This window comes from Saimiri boliviensis, chromosome 4 (genome assembly GCF_048565385.1).
Source record: "Saimiri boliviensis isolate mSaiBol1 chromosome 4, mSaiBol1.pri, whole genome shotgun sequence".
NCBI classification, from domain to species: domain Eukaryota; kingdom Metazoa; phylum Chordata; class Mammalia; order Primates; family Cebidae; genus Saimiri; species Saimiri boliviensis.
Window position 1 is genome coordinate 23,249,446 of NC_133452.1, and position 18,988 is coordinate 23,268,433.

The 18,988-nt window shown below is 35.0% G+C and overlaps 1 protein-coding gene across 4 annotated transcripts in view; it reads right to left on the reverse strand.

Annotated features, from left to right (window-relative positions):
- Window positions 1-18,988, reverse strand: part of ADGB (androglobin) — a 222,578-nt gene that overhangs the window by 134,267 nt on the left and 69,323 nt on the right. For 3 of the 4 annotated variants that reach the window (XM_074397308.1, XM_074397309.1, XM_074397307.1), the window contains 4 exons: window positions 16,274-16,413; window positions 13,687-13,773; window positions 8,093-8,340; window positions 4,049-4,177 (listed from right to left, as the gene is read on the reverse strand). In XM_074397308.1, coding sequence (XP_074253409.1) covers window positions 4,049-4,177; window positions 8,093-8,340; window positions 13,687-13,773; window positions 16,274-16,413 — 604 coding nt within the window. The remainder of the gene's footprint in view (window positions 1-4,048; window positions 4,178-8,092; window positions 8,341-13,686; window positions 13,774-16,273; window positions 16,414-18,988) is intronic. The other variant, XM_074397310.1, reaches the window with a different exon arrangement.

Here is an 18,988-nt window from a genome sequence, read left to right on the forward strand (position 1 = left end):
ACCATATATTTTCACCTTGTCCTTAGTACTCTATTTCTGGCAGGAATTAATTTATCATGAGATAATTCTAGCTACTATAATGAACACATTAAAAATATCGCTTAAACATGATATAGTTTCTTTTTGTTCATATAAAGTATAAAATGAACCTTCTTGACCAGCAGGCAGCTCTCCAGGTAGTGATTCACAGACTCCTGCTCTGTCCCTCCTTGTGGCTTTGCCATCTTTAACGCTGTCCTCTCAATAGCACTGAGCTACCAAAAGGGGAATTGCAATTGAGAGCATGATATTGGTCAATCTACAGCTGGTATGTATCACTTTGCTTCATGTCCTATGGGCTAGAAATTAGACACAAGGCCACATCTCACTTGAGAGGCTGGGAAAATGTAGCATAACTGTGTTCCTAGAAAGAGGAGGAAATTGTGAAAAGCTAGCAGTTGTTCTCACAGTCAGAAAATATCCAACTTACTATTCCACTGAGTCATATTTTTTTATTGATTTTTGCTTTTTTGAAAGTTTTTTTAATGTTACTATGAAACTGAACTCTATACTACATTCCTATACAAATTCTAAGTTATCCTGTAGTTAACAAGTTACTTGCAAAACTCAGATCTCTAATGTTTCTGATAATCATTTTTTCTCAAATATTGAAAGGATCTAATTTATTAATTCCTCTAGAACTTGGGTATTTGTAATTAATTTCATAATTTGCACCCAGATTTTTTAAATTACATTTTAAATTAAGTTATTTAGAGAAAAGTTTTCAATAAGTTTTAAAGTTTAAAATACTAGTATTCATAGATATTGAGAAGAGAGATAACATTGTAGTTGTGGGAAGTCTGGACTAAGACTGTGTGGGCTCATAAGCCCATTTTACAGTTTATCATTTGGAGTTCCTCCAAGAGCAGAATCAGTGCCAAAGAAGTTCCCCTTTATGCCAGGAAAAAGGTCTTAACAGGACTTTCTCAGTCAAATTTTAGAATTGCGAATGATCAGTGACTACGATGTGTTCCCTGAAAATTTCTTTTATGAGTGGAGTTTATATTGCAGTTACTGTGCTCCTCTTCAAAAGTTCATGAGAGACGGGAGATATGAACAGTTCATGAGAGACGGGAGATACGGCTGTATCTGCAAGCATGTTTTTGAATATACATGATGTGATCCTGGATATTTTAACTAAATGCAATTACCAGATAATAATTTGGATTGAAACTCTTGGCAAGTATTGAACACATATGTGAGAGGAGTGACATGGGTATCTGGAGATGAGGGAAGGGGAATGTGGTACGGACTGGTCATTGTTCACCAAATAGTTTCTCTATCTCCTGAAATGATCAGTCTTTACCACATTCCATATTCTGTATTTTCCAACTCCTCTTAAAGTTAGGTGTGGTCATTGGACTGAAATGTCTTCAATAGGATGAGACCAGAAATGATGTACAATACAGCTTGTTTTGACTTCAGATGCTTGCACCTGCAATCCTCCAAGCTTTTTCTTCCCACTGGTATAGAACTTCAGAATGCTAGAGGAATAAGAGGCAGAAAATGGAAGGAGTATGTATCCCTTCAACACCATTCAGTGATTAACACTAGTCTTTTTATTTTAATTGAGAAATAAATATATATGACATTTGAACCATTTGTTAGGCATGTCAGCTAGTGTACCTAAATGAATACACTTATTTTGAAAATAACAAAATGAAATCTTAAATATCAAGTCATTATTAGGGTATATGTCGATATTATTAGATGACATAAAAATATATATAAATTTAAATGTCTTCTCACATTATAAAACTATATCTTCTTTATGGCATTTAAAACTATGAGTGGCATTTTATTTTAATGATTGTTGTGATAAATATGCCACTTTGAAAACATTAATAAAATGAGGTCTTTATATTAAAACTTCCAGTGAGTTAGCAGAATTAACTACAACACATACTTCTAATATCAAATCAAGCATAAACAATATAGGCCAAGTGTGGTGGCATATGCCTATACTCTCAGCACTTTGGGAGGTCAAGGTGGGCAGATCCCTTAGGGTCAGGAGTTCGAGACCAGCTTGGCCAACATGGTGAAGCTCCATCTCTACTAAAAATACAAGAATTAGCCGGGTGTGGTGGCACATGCCTGTAGTCCTAGCTACTTGGGAAGGTGAGGCACAAGAATAGCTTGAACCTGGGAGGTGGAGATTGCAGTGAGCTATTATGTCACTGCACTCCAGCCTGGGCAACACAGCAAGATTCTGTGTCAAAAAGAAAACAAAACATAAACAATATAAATGTCATGTTATTTTTCCTATATAAGTTTAATTGTAACTCAATTACCTCTTGAACGCTCACTGTCCATCTGTTATCTCCTTTACAAGTGAAACCAAAGCAGATGATTGAAGGAAATGAATTATAACAACACCATCAGAAATACACTTCCATTTAACTCTGTGGGAGAAGGTAGTTCACCCTCTTATTTATACCAGATAAAGTACTCCTATAGAATTCATTCTAACACAGTATCTTTAGCACATTTAAAAATTAACAAAGGCTTTTACAATAAGCATGTAAAATGTAGCTCTACCAACAAGTGCTAAGCACTTTACCGGGATTCAACACTTAATTCTCACAAGGATCCTCACCAATATAATGATGCTGATTTACAGAGATCTGAGTTAAAAGAGACTCTATCACATGCCTGATACTCATACACTCATTGTTGGAGCGGATATTGAACCCAAGCAGTTTGACTCCACAGTCCAAACTGAACCACATTCTATGTGTTGGAATGACCTTAACTATAAGCTCAGCAGGAGAAGGTAGGCATCATTACTTTTATTTTCACAAAGAGAGATCAAAGTTTTAGCCATTTTCATAAAGATGAGGAACCATCAGTAAATCTGCTAATGTCATGTTTCTCACTATCAAGATTGCTTAAGGCATCAATATAAGAAAATGATTTTTAATGTATAATTAAAAATACAATAGTGACCTTTTTCTATCCACATCACCAGACATGTTTCAGCAAAAATAAAAAGCCATACTTATTCAAATGTCCTCATATAAACCATCATAATATATTAAGAAAAAAGATAAAAATGTATTAATAAAGCTCAGTGATGGATGTAAAATCACATATTTTTGACTAGTTAATAAAGGATGAACTGAAAATGATAACCTACACTCTGGAAGCATCAAGATAGATGAGCCAAAGCTGAGACTATAAAGCCTCAAAAGAGATCTTCTACTCTTCCTCCTGAATAGGTTGAGGTGTCATTTTTTTACAGCATGTTTTCTTTCAACCTGATACAATTTGCTTAAAGGCTACTATACTTAAACTGTTTTAGCTGGTACAGAAGACAAAAGTACAGTGGCCCAGGGGTCTTTAGAGACAATTTTTAAGTCCAAATTGGAAAGATATTAATTAAAATGAAAGCTATCCAATGCGATTTTAAGTGATAAATGGAGAAACCTGAGCATTTTCACAAAAATACTTGACCTTTATACAATGAGGCTATTATAAATAGATCTTGTACAACCATCCAGTCACAATGCAATACCCAAAAAAGTGTGCTTGTCAGTATCATGATATAAGCAATGACTTTTAGAGTCTCCAGCTTCAGTTATTTTCTAAAACGCAGTAAAATATCTGAATGCCCACTGTGAGCAAGGAGCCAGATGGAGACTTTTTGTTCCATTTGGTGGCTGGCATCTAACCTCTCAAGCAAGTAACTTTGAATTTACTTAATTTGGATGGTAAATTTAATCTGAGTATTTTTTAGAGAAACACCTGAAAGTGACCAGCAGAAGCATCTCCCGTATGTGGACACTTCTCCTGTGACAACTGCACCATAACTTGGACAAGCAGACTTCTGTCTCATTGGTAGGACTTCAGCCCCACACGCCCATCCATCTGAGAACCCAGCATTTATGGCAACCTTGAATAAGTTTGTTTAGTTATTTCAAAAGAGAAAATGTATTTCTATGTTCCAACGTTTCCCAGCATTTTAAGAAACAATTAAAATAGTTACTATTCTAAGAAATTAGGAGCTTACAATCTGATAGGGACTGCACAGAGTACTGCACATCTGATGAAGGTCTTGAGCCATGAAGTGAGAATTTGAATTTTTCTCTTTCTCCTTCTTTACTTCTCTTCTTTCCAGCGTCTTTTGCATCTGCTTTCTCTGACATATGAAAAATAAAACAATAAATACTTTAACTAGAAAACCTCAAGTTATATTTCTTATTCAGTCATTGCCTTAAAGAAAAAAAGGCCAAACTAATAGTATTAGTTAAATGTAAAATGATAGCCATAACTTCTCTAAAACACAATCCCCTCTACTTAGAAAAACACCATGATAAAACCAGGAAGAACTTTGAAAATTGAGATATATTATGAAATAAATGCAGCATTTCTTATTATCTACTGCAAGTAATTTTGTTTCATGAAGATAATTACTTGAATATATTTTATTTATATAAGATTATGGTATCAAGGTAATTTTCTCATTTTAAAAACAAAAACAAAACAGCAAAACATTTACTGAAAGTTAAGTCCTAAATGGAGAGCCCTCTAAGATTTTCCTTATTTGTGTCCTTCACTTAGAGGAAACACAGTTTTCTGACTCCAAAATATTTTCCTGTGGCACCCAGACTCTGATGAAAGTTCCAGACTAGCCTCTTATTGCCTACATGTCTTGGGTAATAAAACTCTTGTATCCAGAACCATTCCCACCATTTGAATTCTCATTCATATACTCAATCTCTAAAACATGTTTTTCTTCAACTTAAAATACTTTTCCTGAAGATTTTTTTTTAAATTTTCTAACAAATCTCTCTCAATTCTGAGACAGAAATAGTAGATTTCTGCCATTTCATTCTCTGCATCATCTGCAATGTTTGTAATCATCATTGGTCAGGTTGCTGATTTTTTTAACTTTCAAATTTTCATAAATAAAAACTGTGACATCTACTTATAATGTTTCTGAGCCACCAAAGTAGACATGTTTCGTTTCTTTTTTTTTTTTTTTTTTTTGAGTCAGAGTCTTGCTCTGTCACCAGGCGCCAGGCTGGAGTGCAGTGGCGTGATCTTGGCTCACTGCAACCTCTGCCTCCCAGGTTCAAGCAATTCTCCTGCCTCAGCCTCCTGAGTAGCTGGGACTACAGGTGCACGCCACCATGCCCAGCTAGTTTTTATATTTTTAGTAGATACAGTGTTTCACCGCGTTGGTCAGGATGGTCTAGATCTCTCGACCTTATGATCCACCCACCTCAGCCTCCCAAAGTGCTGGGATTACAGGCATGAGCCACAACACCTGGCTGATATGTTTCATTTCTTAGCCTATTACTATTATTTTTTGACAGGGTTTCATTTTTTTGCCCAGGCTGGAGTGCAGTGGCGAGGGCTCAGATCACTGCAGCCTTGACCTCCCAGGCTCAAGCAATTCTCCCACCTCAGTTTCCTGAGTAGCTAGGACTACAGGTGCATGCCACCACATCCTTCTAATTTTTCTTTTACTTTTTTTTCCTTTTTATAGAGACAGGGTTTCACCATGTTGTCCAGGCTGGTCTTGGACTCCTGGGCTCAAGTGATCTGCCAGCATCAGCCTCTCAAAGTGCTGTAAATACAGGCATGAGCAACTCTGCCCAGCCCATATCGCAGCTTTTTCAGTAGACTTAACACTAAATTAGATATAAACATATAACCAATTTATCTTAACTATATATAACTTAAAAATATATCTTAACTATAACTTTAATCATTAAGATGAAACATTTAACCAGGAAATTTATGTTTTAAAAAAGTTTATCATCAGAATTTTATTTTGTGCATTTTCTATATATATAAAACCTTAATTCAATAAAACTAATTTTAGGTAGCAATACTTGAATGCATGTATAATTTTCAAATTGGACTTTAAAAGCTTTTAAACTTCTATTCAGCATTTTTGACTTAAAAATAATACATAATAAAAATTATAAATAGGAAAAAATCAAACTGTTTCACATAGAAATTTGGATAGTATACAACAGTCCTCACCAAAATGTGTTTTTGCCAATACCCTAAATAAGATTGCTCCTCTGTCATTTCATCCTACCCATCTGGCAAAACCCCACTCTGAATAAACTTGGCAGCTGAGGCCCACTGGAGATAATCCTCCTCTAGTTCTGCAAACCTTGCCATATCTATTTTAAATCTCTGTGAGAATCTACATCTTCCACCTCCACCTCACTTTCATCTCATAGCTAGGCTGTGTATAAACAAAAAGTAGAAGTCTTTGGTTGGAAGTCCTCATCTTCTCTTAGCAAACCTGTTTATCCACCTATACCTGTATCCTCCCCCATGACCTGTGCCCACCTATGAGAATGGAGGAGCCATTGCTCTCCCCGGGTTGGCCCAGTTGCCTTCCAGCTGAGGTGTAGAGCTTGCTCCGTCTCAGAAAACTTACACTATTGCAGTCATCTCAGTGGGATCTTCCCAGTCATCACTTTAAAAAACTCAATTTTCCTTCTCTAAATTCACAAAGATATAGCCTGTTTGCATCCCACATTCTTCCCTATCAGCTTTCACTTTGCAGCTTCCTGTTCTTCAAGGCCAAGCTCAGGGTTGTTCATACATTATTTTACTTCCTGCTTCCTTCTTACTCCCCTCCAATGTATCTTCTACTCCCATCACTCGCAAGTGCACAATGACCTCCATATCACGAAACACAATTGAGAAATTTAAATTTTCATCGTAGTTCATCTTCCCACAATATTTAATACAATCTTGGGTTCTTGGAACACTTTTTCCTTTGATCCTGATGTCAAAATGCTCTGCTGATATTGTCCCTGCTCCTCTGGCCAGCCCTTAGTCTTCATTCAGCAGCTCGTCATTTTGTATCAACCTCTTCTTAGACGTTCTGCTTCTTCAAGACTCAGTCTCAGCTTCCCTCATCTGCTCACTCTATACTGTCTCTTTGGGAAATACCATTCCTGATTTAATGTTGCATGCATTTGTTAAAGACTCCCAAGCATATATCACCAGCCTAGGAGTCTTGACATGAAAAATAGAGTTGGTTGTCTTAAAGGCATCTCAAATTCAAAATACTCAAAATCATTTTGTGATCTATCCAAAATGGTACCACCATCTACCCTGCATTGCAACTCAGAATTCTACAAATCATCTTTGTTGTGTCCTGCCACTGTTTATGTTTTAAATAGGAGACAGATGTGTTTAATGGAAATTGGGAGCTGTATCTTCTTAAATCAATACTAGATTAATTTAATAGCATCAAAGTAGAGACTTGCTTCGGATTTTCAAAGAAAGCAAACTGTGGAACAATAATTTGCATACAGTAAACACCGTTATAAGTCCTAAAGTCCTAGACAAGAAAGATCTTAATTACATGGCTGTTGTCACAAAAACTTAAGAAAGGATAATGACAACAAAGTTGCATTTCTTAGGGAAGCAGGATCCTCAGAGGTCCTGAGAAACCTCATTGTAAGTTCAGCTCCATCGTAAGACTAACAAGGCACATTTCTTGCCAGTCATGCCCCACAGTCATTACATGTTTATAGCTAAAGATACAGCTTAAAGATACCTGCAAGTACACACTCCTACAACAGCAGAATGTCCAGATGTCCCAATACCCATAGCAATATGTCCATCTGATGCCCATAACAATGTACATTTTCAAGATAATTATAGTTCCTTTGATGTACTTAATGCACTAAAATGCCAAGGAAAACTTTTTTAAATCAACAAAATACTAAATTTTGTCACACTGTCAGGACATCTGTACACAGACATAGCTTAGGTTGGCTTTTACATAGATAAGACTCCCATATAAGAAAAACTGAAAACAAAGACAGCACATTCCTTTGCTTGCTGAGGATGCCCTACTCTGTAACTGAGGAGTTTTTAATAAACGATCTCTTCTTACTGTACTCTGTGGCATGACTTGCCTTGAATTCCTTACTGCGTGGGATCCAAGAACCCTCTCTTGGGGTCTGGATCAAGACTACTTTTCTTCCAGCAACACATTAGATCAAATATGGTTGCCAGGCATTTACATGCAATGTCATATTGAATCACATTTTGATACAAAATATCTTACCCTTTTGAACTTTGTCACTTTTCTCAGGAGTCTTTAGTGCTGTCAAAGAACTTTCAAGTTTGAATTCCTTCATGTCTTTTACTTCCTTTCCATCCTTTACTTCTTTTCCCTCCTTTGCTTCTTTCCCTGGTTCTTTTAATTTCGAATCTAACACTGCTATTTTGCTTTCAGAGCTGGCCTCATCTGACAGCTTAAACTCAGGCAGTATTTCTTTCAGGAGCTCCCAAACTTTGTCCATATAGCTGGGGCTAAGAGAAAAGACATCAACATTAATTTACAAACGATGGCTTTTATTTTTTCTTTAAGCTTCGCAAGAAATTACTGACAGAAAATTTAACTTGCTATACTTGCTATTTCATAACTGATTTCAATTGTTACCCAAATTTTTAGTTAAAAAAAAAAAAACAGCATTATATATTGTACATTCAATAAGCTTTTATTGAGTGGCTACTGTGTGCTGGGCTTTGCTGATACAAAGAGACCAAAACGATAGTGTTATCTCAGGGATCACTCACCCTAGCAGGGAAGCTAAGCATGTTAACAACCATGACAGGGAAAGAGCATGAACTTGAGCATCTATTAAGTGGCAGACACTTGCATGCATGATCATTTATGCAGGTCGCTATCTCACTAGGCATCTCTGTGGAATGTCATAGTGTTGCTTCTTGCTCCTCTTGCAACTCTTCCCTGAGGCTTCCATAACATCCCTCTTTCCTGGTTTTCCTTCTGTTGCAGAAATTACTTGCAGACTCCTTTGAAGGCTCCCTTTCTTTCTCCCTTTCTTTTCCCACAGCTCTCCTCTCGGTGTTCTTGTCATTTTACATAGTATTTCCTCATATTTTGGGTTCATCCATAAATGCGTGTAATCTCTAAATCATTAGCTCCAGCTCAAACCTCTCTCCTGACATCCAGACTCACACAGACAACCACCTAATAGGTATCTGTCCCAAACAAATAATTTTTAAAAAGTAAGTAAACAAAACATCCTGACTCACCTTCTACTTAGTACTCAAAGGGGAAAACTGAAAATGACTAAGACTCTCTCTTTAAAGTTCCCTTCAAATAAAACACGGTGTCACTTGGATCCTACTTTTTCTCAGTGCATTGGATCACCTTTCCTCCATTCTCATCACAACTTCCTCAGCAGAAGCCCTCAGAAGACCTTCGAGAATACTGCACAAGCCTGTCTCACTACTTCACTCCTGCCATTTGCTCTCCTAAGGTTCTGAGCATTCTTTCAAAATCATGAGTCTGATAAAGTCATCCTCCTGTCTACAATCCCTTATTGACATCTGATCATTTTAAGAAAGTTGTAAAAATGTCTTAGCAAAGCATAAAAGGCCTCTCTGTCTTTTATGCTTTTATGTCTTTTATAATCCGGCTCCCATTTTCCTTTCCATGACCACACCCTATTCCTCCTCTAGAATTCCATAGCACATAATTCAGCTATGCAGATGCACGTGTTTTCTGGGATTGCACTCTGATTTCTTCTATTTCCTTGATGTTTTTTATTCTCTGAGTTGGATTCCCCGCCTCAATCAGCTTCATTCATTTCAACTAATCCTTTGAGATCAATTCAAGTATTACCTTCTGCAGGAATTAAGCTATAGGTTTCTGTTCTGAGTTCCCAAAGAGTCTTTTACACTCTTCTAGTATTCTAGTATAACTTTTAATTTTTTTAAAAAATCCTCATTTTACACAATTCCTTGAGCACAAACTCTATCCCAGTCATTCCATATTATTGTTATAAACACAAAGGCACAATATTGAGCAATACAAAAGACGGCCTCTGTTCTTATGGACAATTTTACATCCAGTGGCTGCATACAACAGAGAGAGAGAGAGAAAGAGAGAGAGAGAGAGAGAGAGAGAGAGAGAGAGAGAGAGAGAGAATAGCAGTAATGATAACTTTCATGATGAAAATGAAACAAGGGAAGCTGAGATGTGGCATAACTTGGGGAAGGAATAACTTAGATTGGATGCTCAACTAGGCCTAAGGAGTTGATGTTTAAGCTTCATGAGACCTAACTGTTGTGACATACCCAGCCAAGTTAATAATATGGTGGCAGATCATTCCAGGCAGAACAAAAATAAAAGCAGCCTGTGTAAGCACCGTAAGGCAGAGTGAGTTTCAAATATTTCAGAAATAGAAAGAAGACTTGGGTGACCAGTAAATGGTTGCCAAGACCCTGATATGGTGTGTGAATCAGACAGTGCAGATCTCTGAGGACCGTGGTGAAGACTGTAAAACTTCATTCAAGTGTAATGGTTAATCACTGAAAGGTTTTAAGCAAGGAGAACTATATAATATGATTTATACTTTAGAAAATTATTCTGATTACCAACTTAACTAGAGGAAGGTAAAATTGACCCACGGAGACCAGTTATAAGTCTATTATATGTGAGCAGTGTTTGAAAGTTGAACTAGGATGATAATAATGGAGATGCAGAGAAACAAGTAGATTCAGAATAAGTAGATAACATACTGTTGACAGACCTCAGTGAGAGATTATATGTGTGAGGTGAGGAAAAAAAGCAATGAAGGATGACATCTAGTTTTTTCTTTAGCTTGAGTAGATAGATGGATAGTAGTGAAATTCACTGAGGTGATGCATTCACATTCTAGGAAAGGTGCAGTTTAGGACGTTAAGAATCAAGAGTTCCTTTCTGGAGATTCTGAGTTTAAGATACACTTTTGATTTGCATAGCTCTGTAACTTAGGCAGTTGTATATAAATACAGTCTAGAGTTCAGGTAATGGTGACCAGGTATAATCCTGAAAGTCATCGTCAGTTTGTTATTTAAAGTTATGAGACAGGAGCCCTGCTACATACCAGCACTTAGTGGCTGTACAGTGGTTGAAGAATGATCCAAGAAGGCTGAGAAAGATCACAAAATAAGGTCGGAGAAAAACCCAGAGAGTATGTTTCTGTGGAAATCATGTGAAGCAAGTATTATTGTAAAAGGAAATAATTAAGAGGGTCAAATACTGGGATGCCAGTAAACGAGGTAAGAGACCTGATCACTGGATTTGACAATGTTAAGGTCTTTGTTAACCTTAAGAAGAGGCGTTTCACTGGTGTGGAGGAGGGGGGAGGTCAAAGAGTCAGATGAGGAGACATGGGTATTTAGGGAGATGAAGACAATGTGTACAAACCACTCATTTATTAAGATTTTTTTCTGACAAAAACAAGAGAAATGAACTGGTGGTTGAAAATAATAATTGGTTTCCCTGTACATCTCTGATCTGCTTGACTGCCTGAACTGCCTCCTATTCATCACTGGATCCCCAGTCCCCAACAGAGTGGCCTTTAGCACATTTTATTTTTTTTTTTCATTTGATCCCACAACAGTTCTGCAACATAGGTAATACAGTCTCAATGGATATTTAAGAGATCGTAAGTTGTATGCCATCACACAACCAGCAAATATTTGAGTCGGGATTCGAACAGATCTTTCTGAATCCTAGGTTATATTTTCCATCTTGCTACACCATGAAAAATACCTATTCAAACACCACAGAACAAGACCATATAACTTCCTGGACGACAGGTTGAAAAACAGGGTGGCAGAATGCTATGCTCACAGATGGATCATGCATTAGAGACATGTGCCAACAAATGAGTCCTTTGAAGGGGTTGGGTTTCTAATTCCCACTCAGACATACTATTGACTCTCCTTCTATTATTAGACGGTAAATCAGAAGAGATTCTTTTTTGATTTTCCAAGGTAAAATTCTATGAACTTTCTAGTGGTGAATTATTCTGATCTATTGTTTCTTTACCATCCTCTGGCAGGCTTCTGATGATTTCATGTCTCTGGTATCTCTACTGACTATTGCACAGAGAAAATTGCACAGGAAAAACTGAAAGCATTCTACCAACACTAAGTATAAAAATTTAGAGAACTCCATACTTTTAAAATCTCATTCTCTCCAAATTTTTAAATTTCATTCTCTCTCTACATCCACATTACGTCAGAAAGTCGTTGAGATATCAGGAAAAGGTTTTCCAAAAGAAGATATAAAAGAGTGCTATGTTGGCCTTCCCTAAGGAAAAAACAAGATCAGCTCCTATTCTCCAGTTATTTTCCGTGAAAATACTTTCATTTGAACAAAACAACACCTAGTTTATCCTGCTAAAAATATGGGTAAGATGGCAGAATCCAAGTTACTAGGGTCTGTCTTCAAGCTCCTTTAATCACTAGTGACCCTGGGGTATTGCAGCTGCCTATCACCAAAGATGGGAGATGGTCCAGGTTGATAACTGTACCGTGGATTTAATCAACTTGTAAAAGTCAGTATCTGAATTAATGGTATATTCAGTTCTATTGTTATCATTCTTTTCTATGCATCTTATCTTGATTGGTTTCCAACTGTCAATGGTAAAATGAGAAAACAGTGTGTATTTCTTATTTATTAAATAAAATGATTGTGAAATTATAAGTCAACACTAAATTGAAAGATGCCTCTTTCTATTCTTTACCTAATAGCTATTTTTGGACATAAAGAAGCAATTTCTATATATCTAGAATCATAAAGAAAGACTGTGGGCTTTGGACCAGCCCACATATTTCTGGTTTTGGGGAATTCAACCTCTCTGAGCTTTAGTTCCCTCATTTGAAATGCTGTAGGCCTAGTTGATGGGGTCATATGGATGATTAAATGAGACTATCCTTTCAGGACTGTGACTTTTAAATTTGAATATACAAAAATATCTGATGCATAGTAGCTGTCTTCTTATGATTATTTCCATATATGTGCAGCCAATTAAAAGTTGTTTTTATGGTTCCATATTGAAATAAGTGTGGTAGGTCTATATGCATAAAGGGAAGTTTGCAAATGTTTTACCATAATACATAATTACCATTGTTTTCATATTTGGACATCAGATATTTACAGATTAAATTCATAGTATATATATAAGTGAGGGAGACCAGCACATGCCACCCCAAAATATGAAGGACTGCTGAGCTACAGGCAATTATGAAGAAGCAGATACACAAAGACTCTCTGCTTTCCCTCTATGTGCCTAAAAGCAAGACAGATTTACAAAAACCAAGAGGTATCCTCCCGTCACTCCCTTGTACCAGAGAGAACAAATGTTAACTTCTAAAGACAGCTTTGGACTCTTACTGACCTGAAATGGTACCAGAGGAATGTACATGAACAAGCTTTCTTAACTAGCCTTTATCTATCATTTATTTGCCTTCTTACAAGTTGTCACCTGTAGAGGCTCAAAGTCATTTTCTTTTGTCTTGTCACTTCTTTAAAAATGGACTGTTCTTGGTTGTAGATTTCCCAGGGAAATCTACATGGTAACAGACTTCTGTATGTTTTGCTCTTGTTAATGTGTCTTGTGTTACAGGAGTCAGTTCCAACAAATAACCTATGGGGGTCATTCTTCTCCTTCAAAAGAAAACAGAATTTACACTGAAATTCCCAAGGAACTTTATATAATACTACAAAACGATATTTTCCCCCAAATTTTGTAAAACATGACCTTTCTTGAAATTTTCTTAAAGACTAAGAATATTTTAAAGAAATCTTGGGATGAAAGAAAAAATAAACATGAGTATTTTAATAGTCAAACGTACTGAAGAGAAATGACTTCCGGTAACCACCCTGTGAGCGCATGAATAACTGTGAACTCTCCAAGTTCTCTCCTGTCTGCTACATGGATGCTAAAAAAGAAAATGCATAATGTTATAGGTAGTAAAATTTGAAAACACATAAAGATATATAAAGAGTAGAAATCATTAATAAACAGCAACATATCCTGATTATTCATTACAGGCTGTATTAAAAAACACTATCCCAGAAGCCAAATGATTTGTTAAAAGACTGAAATAGGATTTATAATATAATTAATTTTATGTGTATTTGTAAAGCATGTTTATATGCTTTATTTTTAAGATCTAAAGTAATATTAATGCTATATACATAAAATGCATTCACATTATATATTATAAAATATATAAGTAGTATATAATCTATTTTTATATACTTCCTTTAAAAATAGAATAGTCTCTTTATTCTGATTTCAGTAAAATTATTCTAAGACGTCTTTTAAGCTGTGTATTAGATCAGTTTCATCTATGGCAAGTCAAGATGGGCATCAGAAATCCTTAGATAACTACAGAGAAACCAGAAACATCTGTTCTATCCTGTATAGAAAAGTGGATCTGACAGCATAGCATAAAGTGAAACAAGGATGTGATTAACCAAATATCACTCTTCTCATTTAGACCTCTTATTTTTTTCCATGTGGTTATTAATCTATTTACATCTACATGCAAAAATGCCGTATCTCCCTCACGGCTTCTGCTGACCACATGTCAATGGTGGTATTAATAGCATTACTGACATACATGTGCTTTTCTTCAGAAAGAAATCTTACTTAGTCACATATGTCATTATTTTAAAATGTGCACTGCTTTGTTGTTTATGGATTACAAATTTCTATATGTCCACCTATTTCAAAGATAGTAAATATCTATTGAAATAGATCCCAGACTAGTCTAAATTCCTCAATGAATAAACGTATGAAGTGACATTGCAAATCAAATAGAAATAATGCTCTTTTCTTTGTATACCTTGCATTGTCATCAAAATTACTATGTGTTAATTTTGAAAATGTAGTAAGCTAAACCTCATATAAAAACAATCACTATGTACTGTAAAAATCTAAGAAAAAATGATAAAAAATATAAATTGTACCATGTAAAACAACTTTCCACTAGAAATTCCAAGACAAGTATTATACTTAGCTTGTTGTTTTATTTACTAACTGGATTTTTAAAAGAATAATAATAATAATATTAATAGCAACTTATGTTGCTATAAAGTTCTACTGAACTTTAGCTTTAAGAAAGATAAAATGCCACTCCAATTATACAGGTCACGTACTCAATGCCTCACTGCTCTAGCAGGTCTGATTCTCAGAACTTCAAGTTACATCTGAAAACTAGAAACATTCAGAACACTCTTTTTTTTTCCAAATAAACAAACATGCCACCGGTATGAATACATAGTGCTATTCAGCTACCTTAAAAGATCTGGGCTGAGTTTTTTTTAAAAATCACTACAATCAAGTGCTAAAAGCTGGGTGAAACTAATTCCCAAAGGAAAACTGCAGGCTGGTAAGAAAAAAAAAAAAAAAAAAAAAAAAAAAAAAAAAAAAAAAAAAAACCAGAAATGAAGAGAATGGCAGTAGGAGTGGTTGTTTTTGTTTTGTAGCTTTGGGAGAGAAAAAGCTGTGCCTAAAGAAAATCCGCACAAAGCAGATCTAGCTTCTGACTGACATTGCAATGTGTATAGAAGGGGAGGGGACTGAGCTGTGAGCAAACATCTAACATGTACTGTTAAAGCATGCGGGTGTGTTCTATTAAATATCTAGAATCTTTGACAAACTGCAGGAGGTGGAAGCATATACAATCCCAGCCTGTGCAATGTATGTGAAAATTCTCCCAGTGAGCAATGAGGCAAAAATTGCCATGCATTTACAACTGAAGCATCAGAGCTGTTTTGCACTGTTAGGGCCAGGATGGTATGACTCCTTTTCTCTGGAAGTGGAAGCTGAGAGAATAGAACATAGTAGACATGCTTCATATATGTTGGTGCACAATTCAGGCAGGAATATAAGACAGAAGCTGATTTTTCAAGACTATTGTGGAAAATATGAGTAGTTTTCATCATGCATGTATCAAAAATGATCAATGTCACCAAAATCATGAAGTACACATTGACTTCTTTCAGGAAAGTTCAGGTTTTTCAAGATTAGTAAATTATTGCTGCATATACAGAACCCAAAACTCTAATTAGATTGCAGGATATAATATTCAGTATTTAGATGAACCAGCATTTTTCTCCCACAAAACAATTTTTTCCCCTATTAAACCAAAATGTCATTTCCCATGATCAACTCTGCATTCATAGTAAGACAGCATTGAATATAGAATAATTATTCAGTATTTTTTGAAGGAATTTTGTATTATTGCTAGCTAATCCAATAGAACAAATCAGTGGCTTTGGCACATTTGATTTTATACAAGAGGATTTATGTTGCTTAGGGAAAAAAGCTTTTAACTAATTTTTAAAAAATAAACCATGTAGTATGAGTGTATATTTACTATTTTTGTTTGCCTTTTTTATACATGTGAGTGATAATGTCTCATTACATACTCAATATTTGCCAGCTTGATAATAGCCTTAGACAAAAGCATTGGCCACAGTTCAAATTCGTAAGTTGAAGCTGGAAGCAATAGATTGTTATCTTCATCAAATGGCAAAAAGTCATCAATTGTTATCTTTCTCCAGCAACCCTAAAAATTAGATGAAAGAAATGTAATACCATCAACTTACAGTCTTTTTTGTCATAAATTATAGCACTTGGCTGACATTATTATTTACTGTTTTCCAATTTTATTTTGGCATCTTACACTTAAAGACTGAGATACTAGATTTCAATATTACCCGGTTGAATATTTTAGCTTATTGCTTTATTTAACCTAATCATAGCAAACCTATGGCTATGTCAATATTGTCCTTATTTATGAGGTCTTGTTAGCAAATTCTTGGGAGTCCCTTACTGCACAATGCAGTAAATTAAGGTGTTTCAAGTAGCAGAATCAAAACATTATACAACCATGGATAAGCTTGGACATACTCAAATAACTTTATATAGTCAAAATATAAATTCTCGAAATATAACTTTAGCAATTATTGCTTATCTTGATATATCCTCACTGATCTTACACTTCCAATTCTCGTATTATTCCTACTCCTAATTAAATATTTTTAACAGGGTCTTGCTTATGTTGAAAGGGCTGGCCTCAAACTTCTGGGCTCAAGCAATTCTTCTGCCTCTGCCTCCTGAAGAGCTGGGGTTACAGGCACTACTACCATATTTGAGTTAAAGATCTAATTTTTAACATAAATTAATGTTTAATAAGATCACATATTTATCTGTCTGCATATTACTTATAATTAAAAGCATGACACAAATGATAATCTTAGTGTTTGTGAACTCAAATAACCATCTTTTATTTTACTTTGGTTTTACATGCTAAGTTTTATTATGAATTCATTCCTTGGCCCAAAAATATTTTCAACAGTGGTGTCAAGCATTGTGAACATAAGTGTCTGCCTAACACATGTGCTATACCATTGGATTACTTATAGTCTACTGAGGGAAGGCAAATATGCAAATAAATTCAAATACAATATGTTTAAAGTGCTCTAGAACCAGAAAGGAAAGTGTGACTAAATATGCTGGAGAAGCTCTTCATAAGAAAGTGACATTTGAACTGAAGATTCAAGAAACAGCATAATATTTTCAAGTAGATAGAAGCAATAGGGTAAAAATGTTTTCTCTGTATGACACTTGTAACCCTGAACTTCACATCACCTTATTTAGTGGTTATATATTTTTTTCTTTCTTCCTTAACAGATAATGTAGGGCAAGACAGGGTTACAGTCAATGGTGGTTAGCCATAACCTCTTCTAATTTCAAGTTAAATGATCATCAAGAAAACACAGAGAAATAAGCCATATGCAAAAGGATAAATATTGTATGATTACTGAACACATTTACATCTATATTGAACATATCTATCCCAAATATACAAAAAATAATTTGTGTGTGTGTGCATATCTGTGTTGACATATGGAATGTTTCTTCTCAAAATTCATGTGTTGAAATCCTAATGTCCAGTGTGATAGAATTAGATAAAAAAGGAGGGTAAGGCCCTTATGAATGGGATTTGTGCCCTTTTAAGAAGCTGAAAAAAAAAAAAGTTTTCCTCTTCCACCATGTAAGTTTATAGCAAAAAAATGACCAGCCACATATGAACCAAAGAGCAGGGCTTTGCTAGGTACCAACTCTACCAATGTCTTGATCTTGGACTTTCCAGCCTCCAGAAGTATAAAAAATAAATTTCTGTTGTTTACAAGTCACTAAGCTATGGTATTCTGGTATGGCAGCCTGAGTTGTTACAAGGCTAATATTATTAAGGTTATATATACTTATATACATTTAGTATATAAGGTTATGTATACTTATATATATTTACTGTAAAAGGTTATATATACTTATATATAATATAGCCTTAACATAATGTATAACCTTATTATGATTATTATGTTCTATATTAAGATGTAAATATTAACAAGATATATTATTAAGATTAAGATATATATTATATATATTATGACATATATATTTATATATGTAATATATATTATTAAGTTTTTATGTATATTACACATAAGAAGATTGTGGAATGAAATCTTATAACCGGGTAGCAAACAAAAGTGGCAGACTAGAATAGCACATCAGAGGCTTTATAAACTAAACTTGCATTTGAGACACAGCTCATAAATGTGAGCCAGGATGTGCCTTCTGAATCTAAAAAAGTTGACTATTCGCTAAAATATAAAACTAATTAGCAATCAGAGTTGTAAAACATAACACCAAAAATATTTAGGAAACTGTATAAAATTACCTATTGTACCAAAAGCCAGAAAAGTGTCAATTTCAATGGGAAAATATAATCAACAGACCACAAAAACAAAATAACAGAGGGATTAGAATAATTAAATAAGCAATTTATAGCAATTCTAATAAAAATGTTCCAACAAACAATTATGAAAACTCTTGAAACAAATTCAAGAATAGAAACTCTCAGCAAAGAAATAGAAGACATAAAGGCATACAAATAGAAATTTTAAACTTAAAATTAAACTAAAAAGCAACTCTCAGCTGATGAGATCAATAGCAGAATGCAGATAATAGAAATTAATGAACTGGAAATTAGATCAATAGAAATCATGAATAACAGGAAAATATAGTATCAGCAATCACATAAGGCTCAGGAACCTGTGTGGATAATGCAAAAA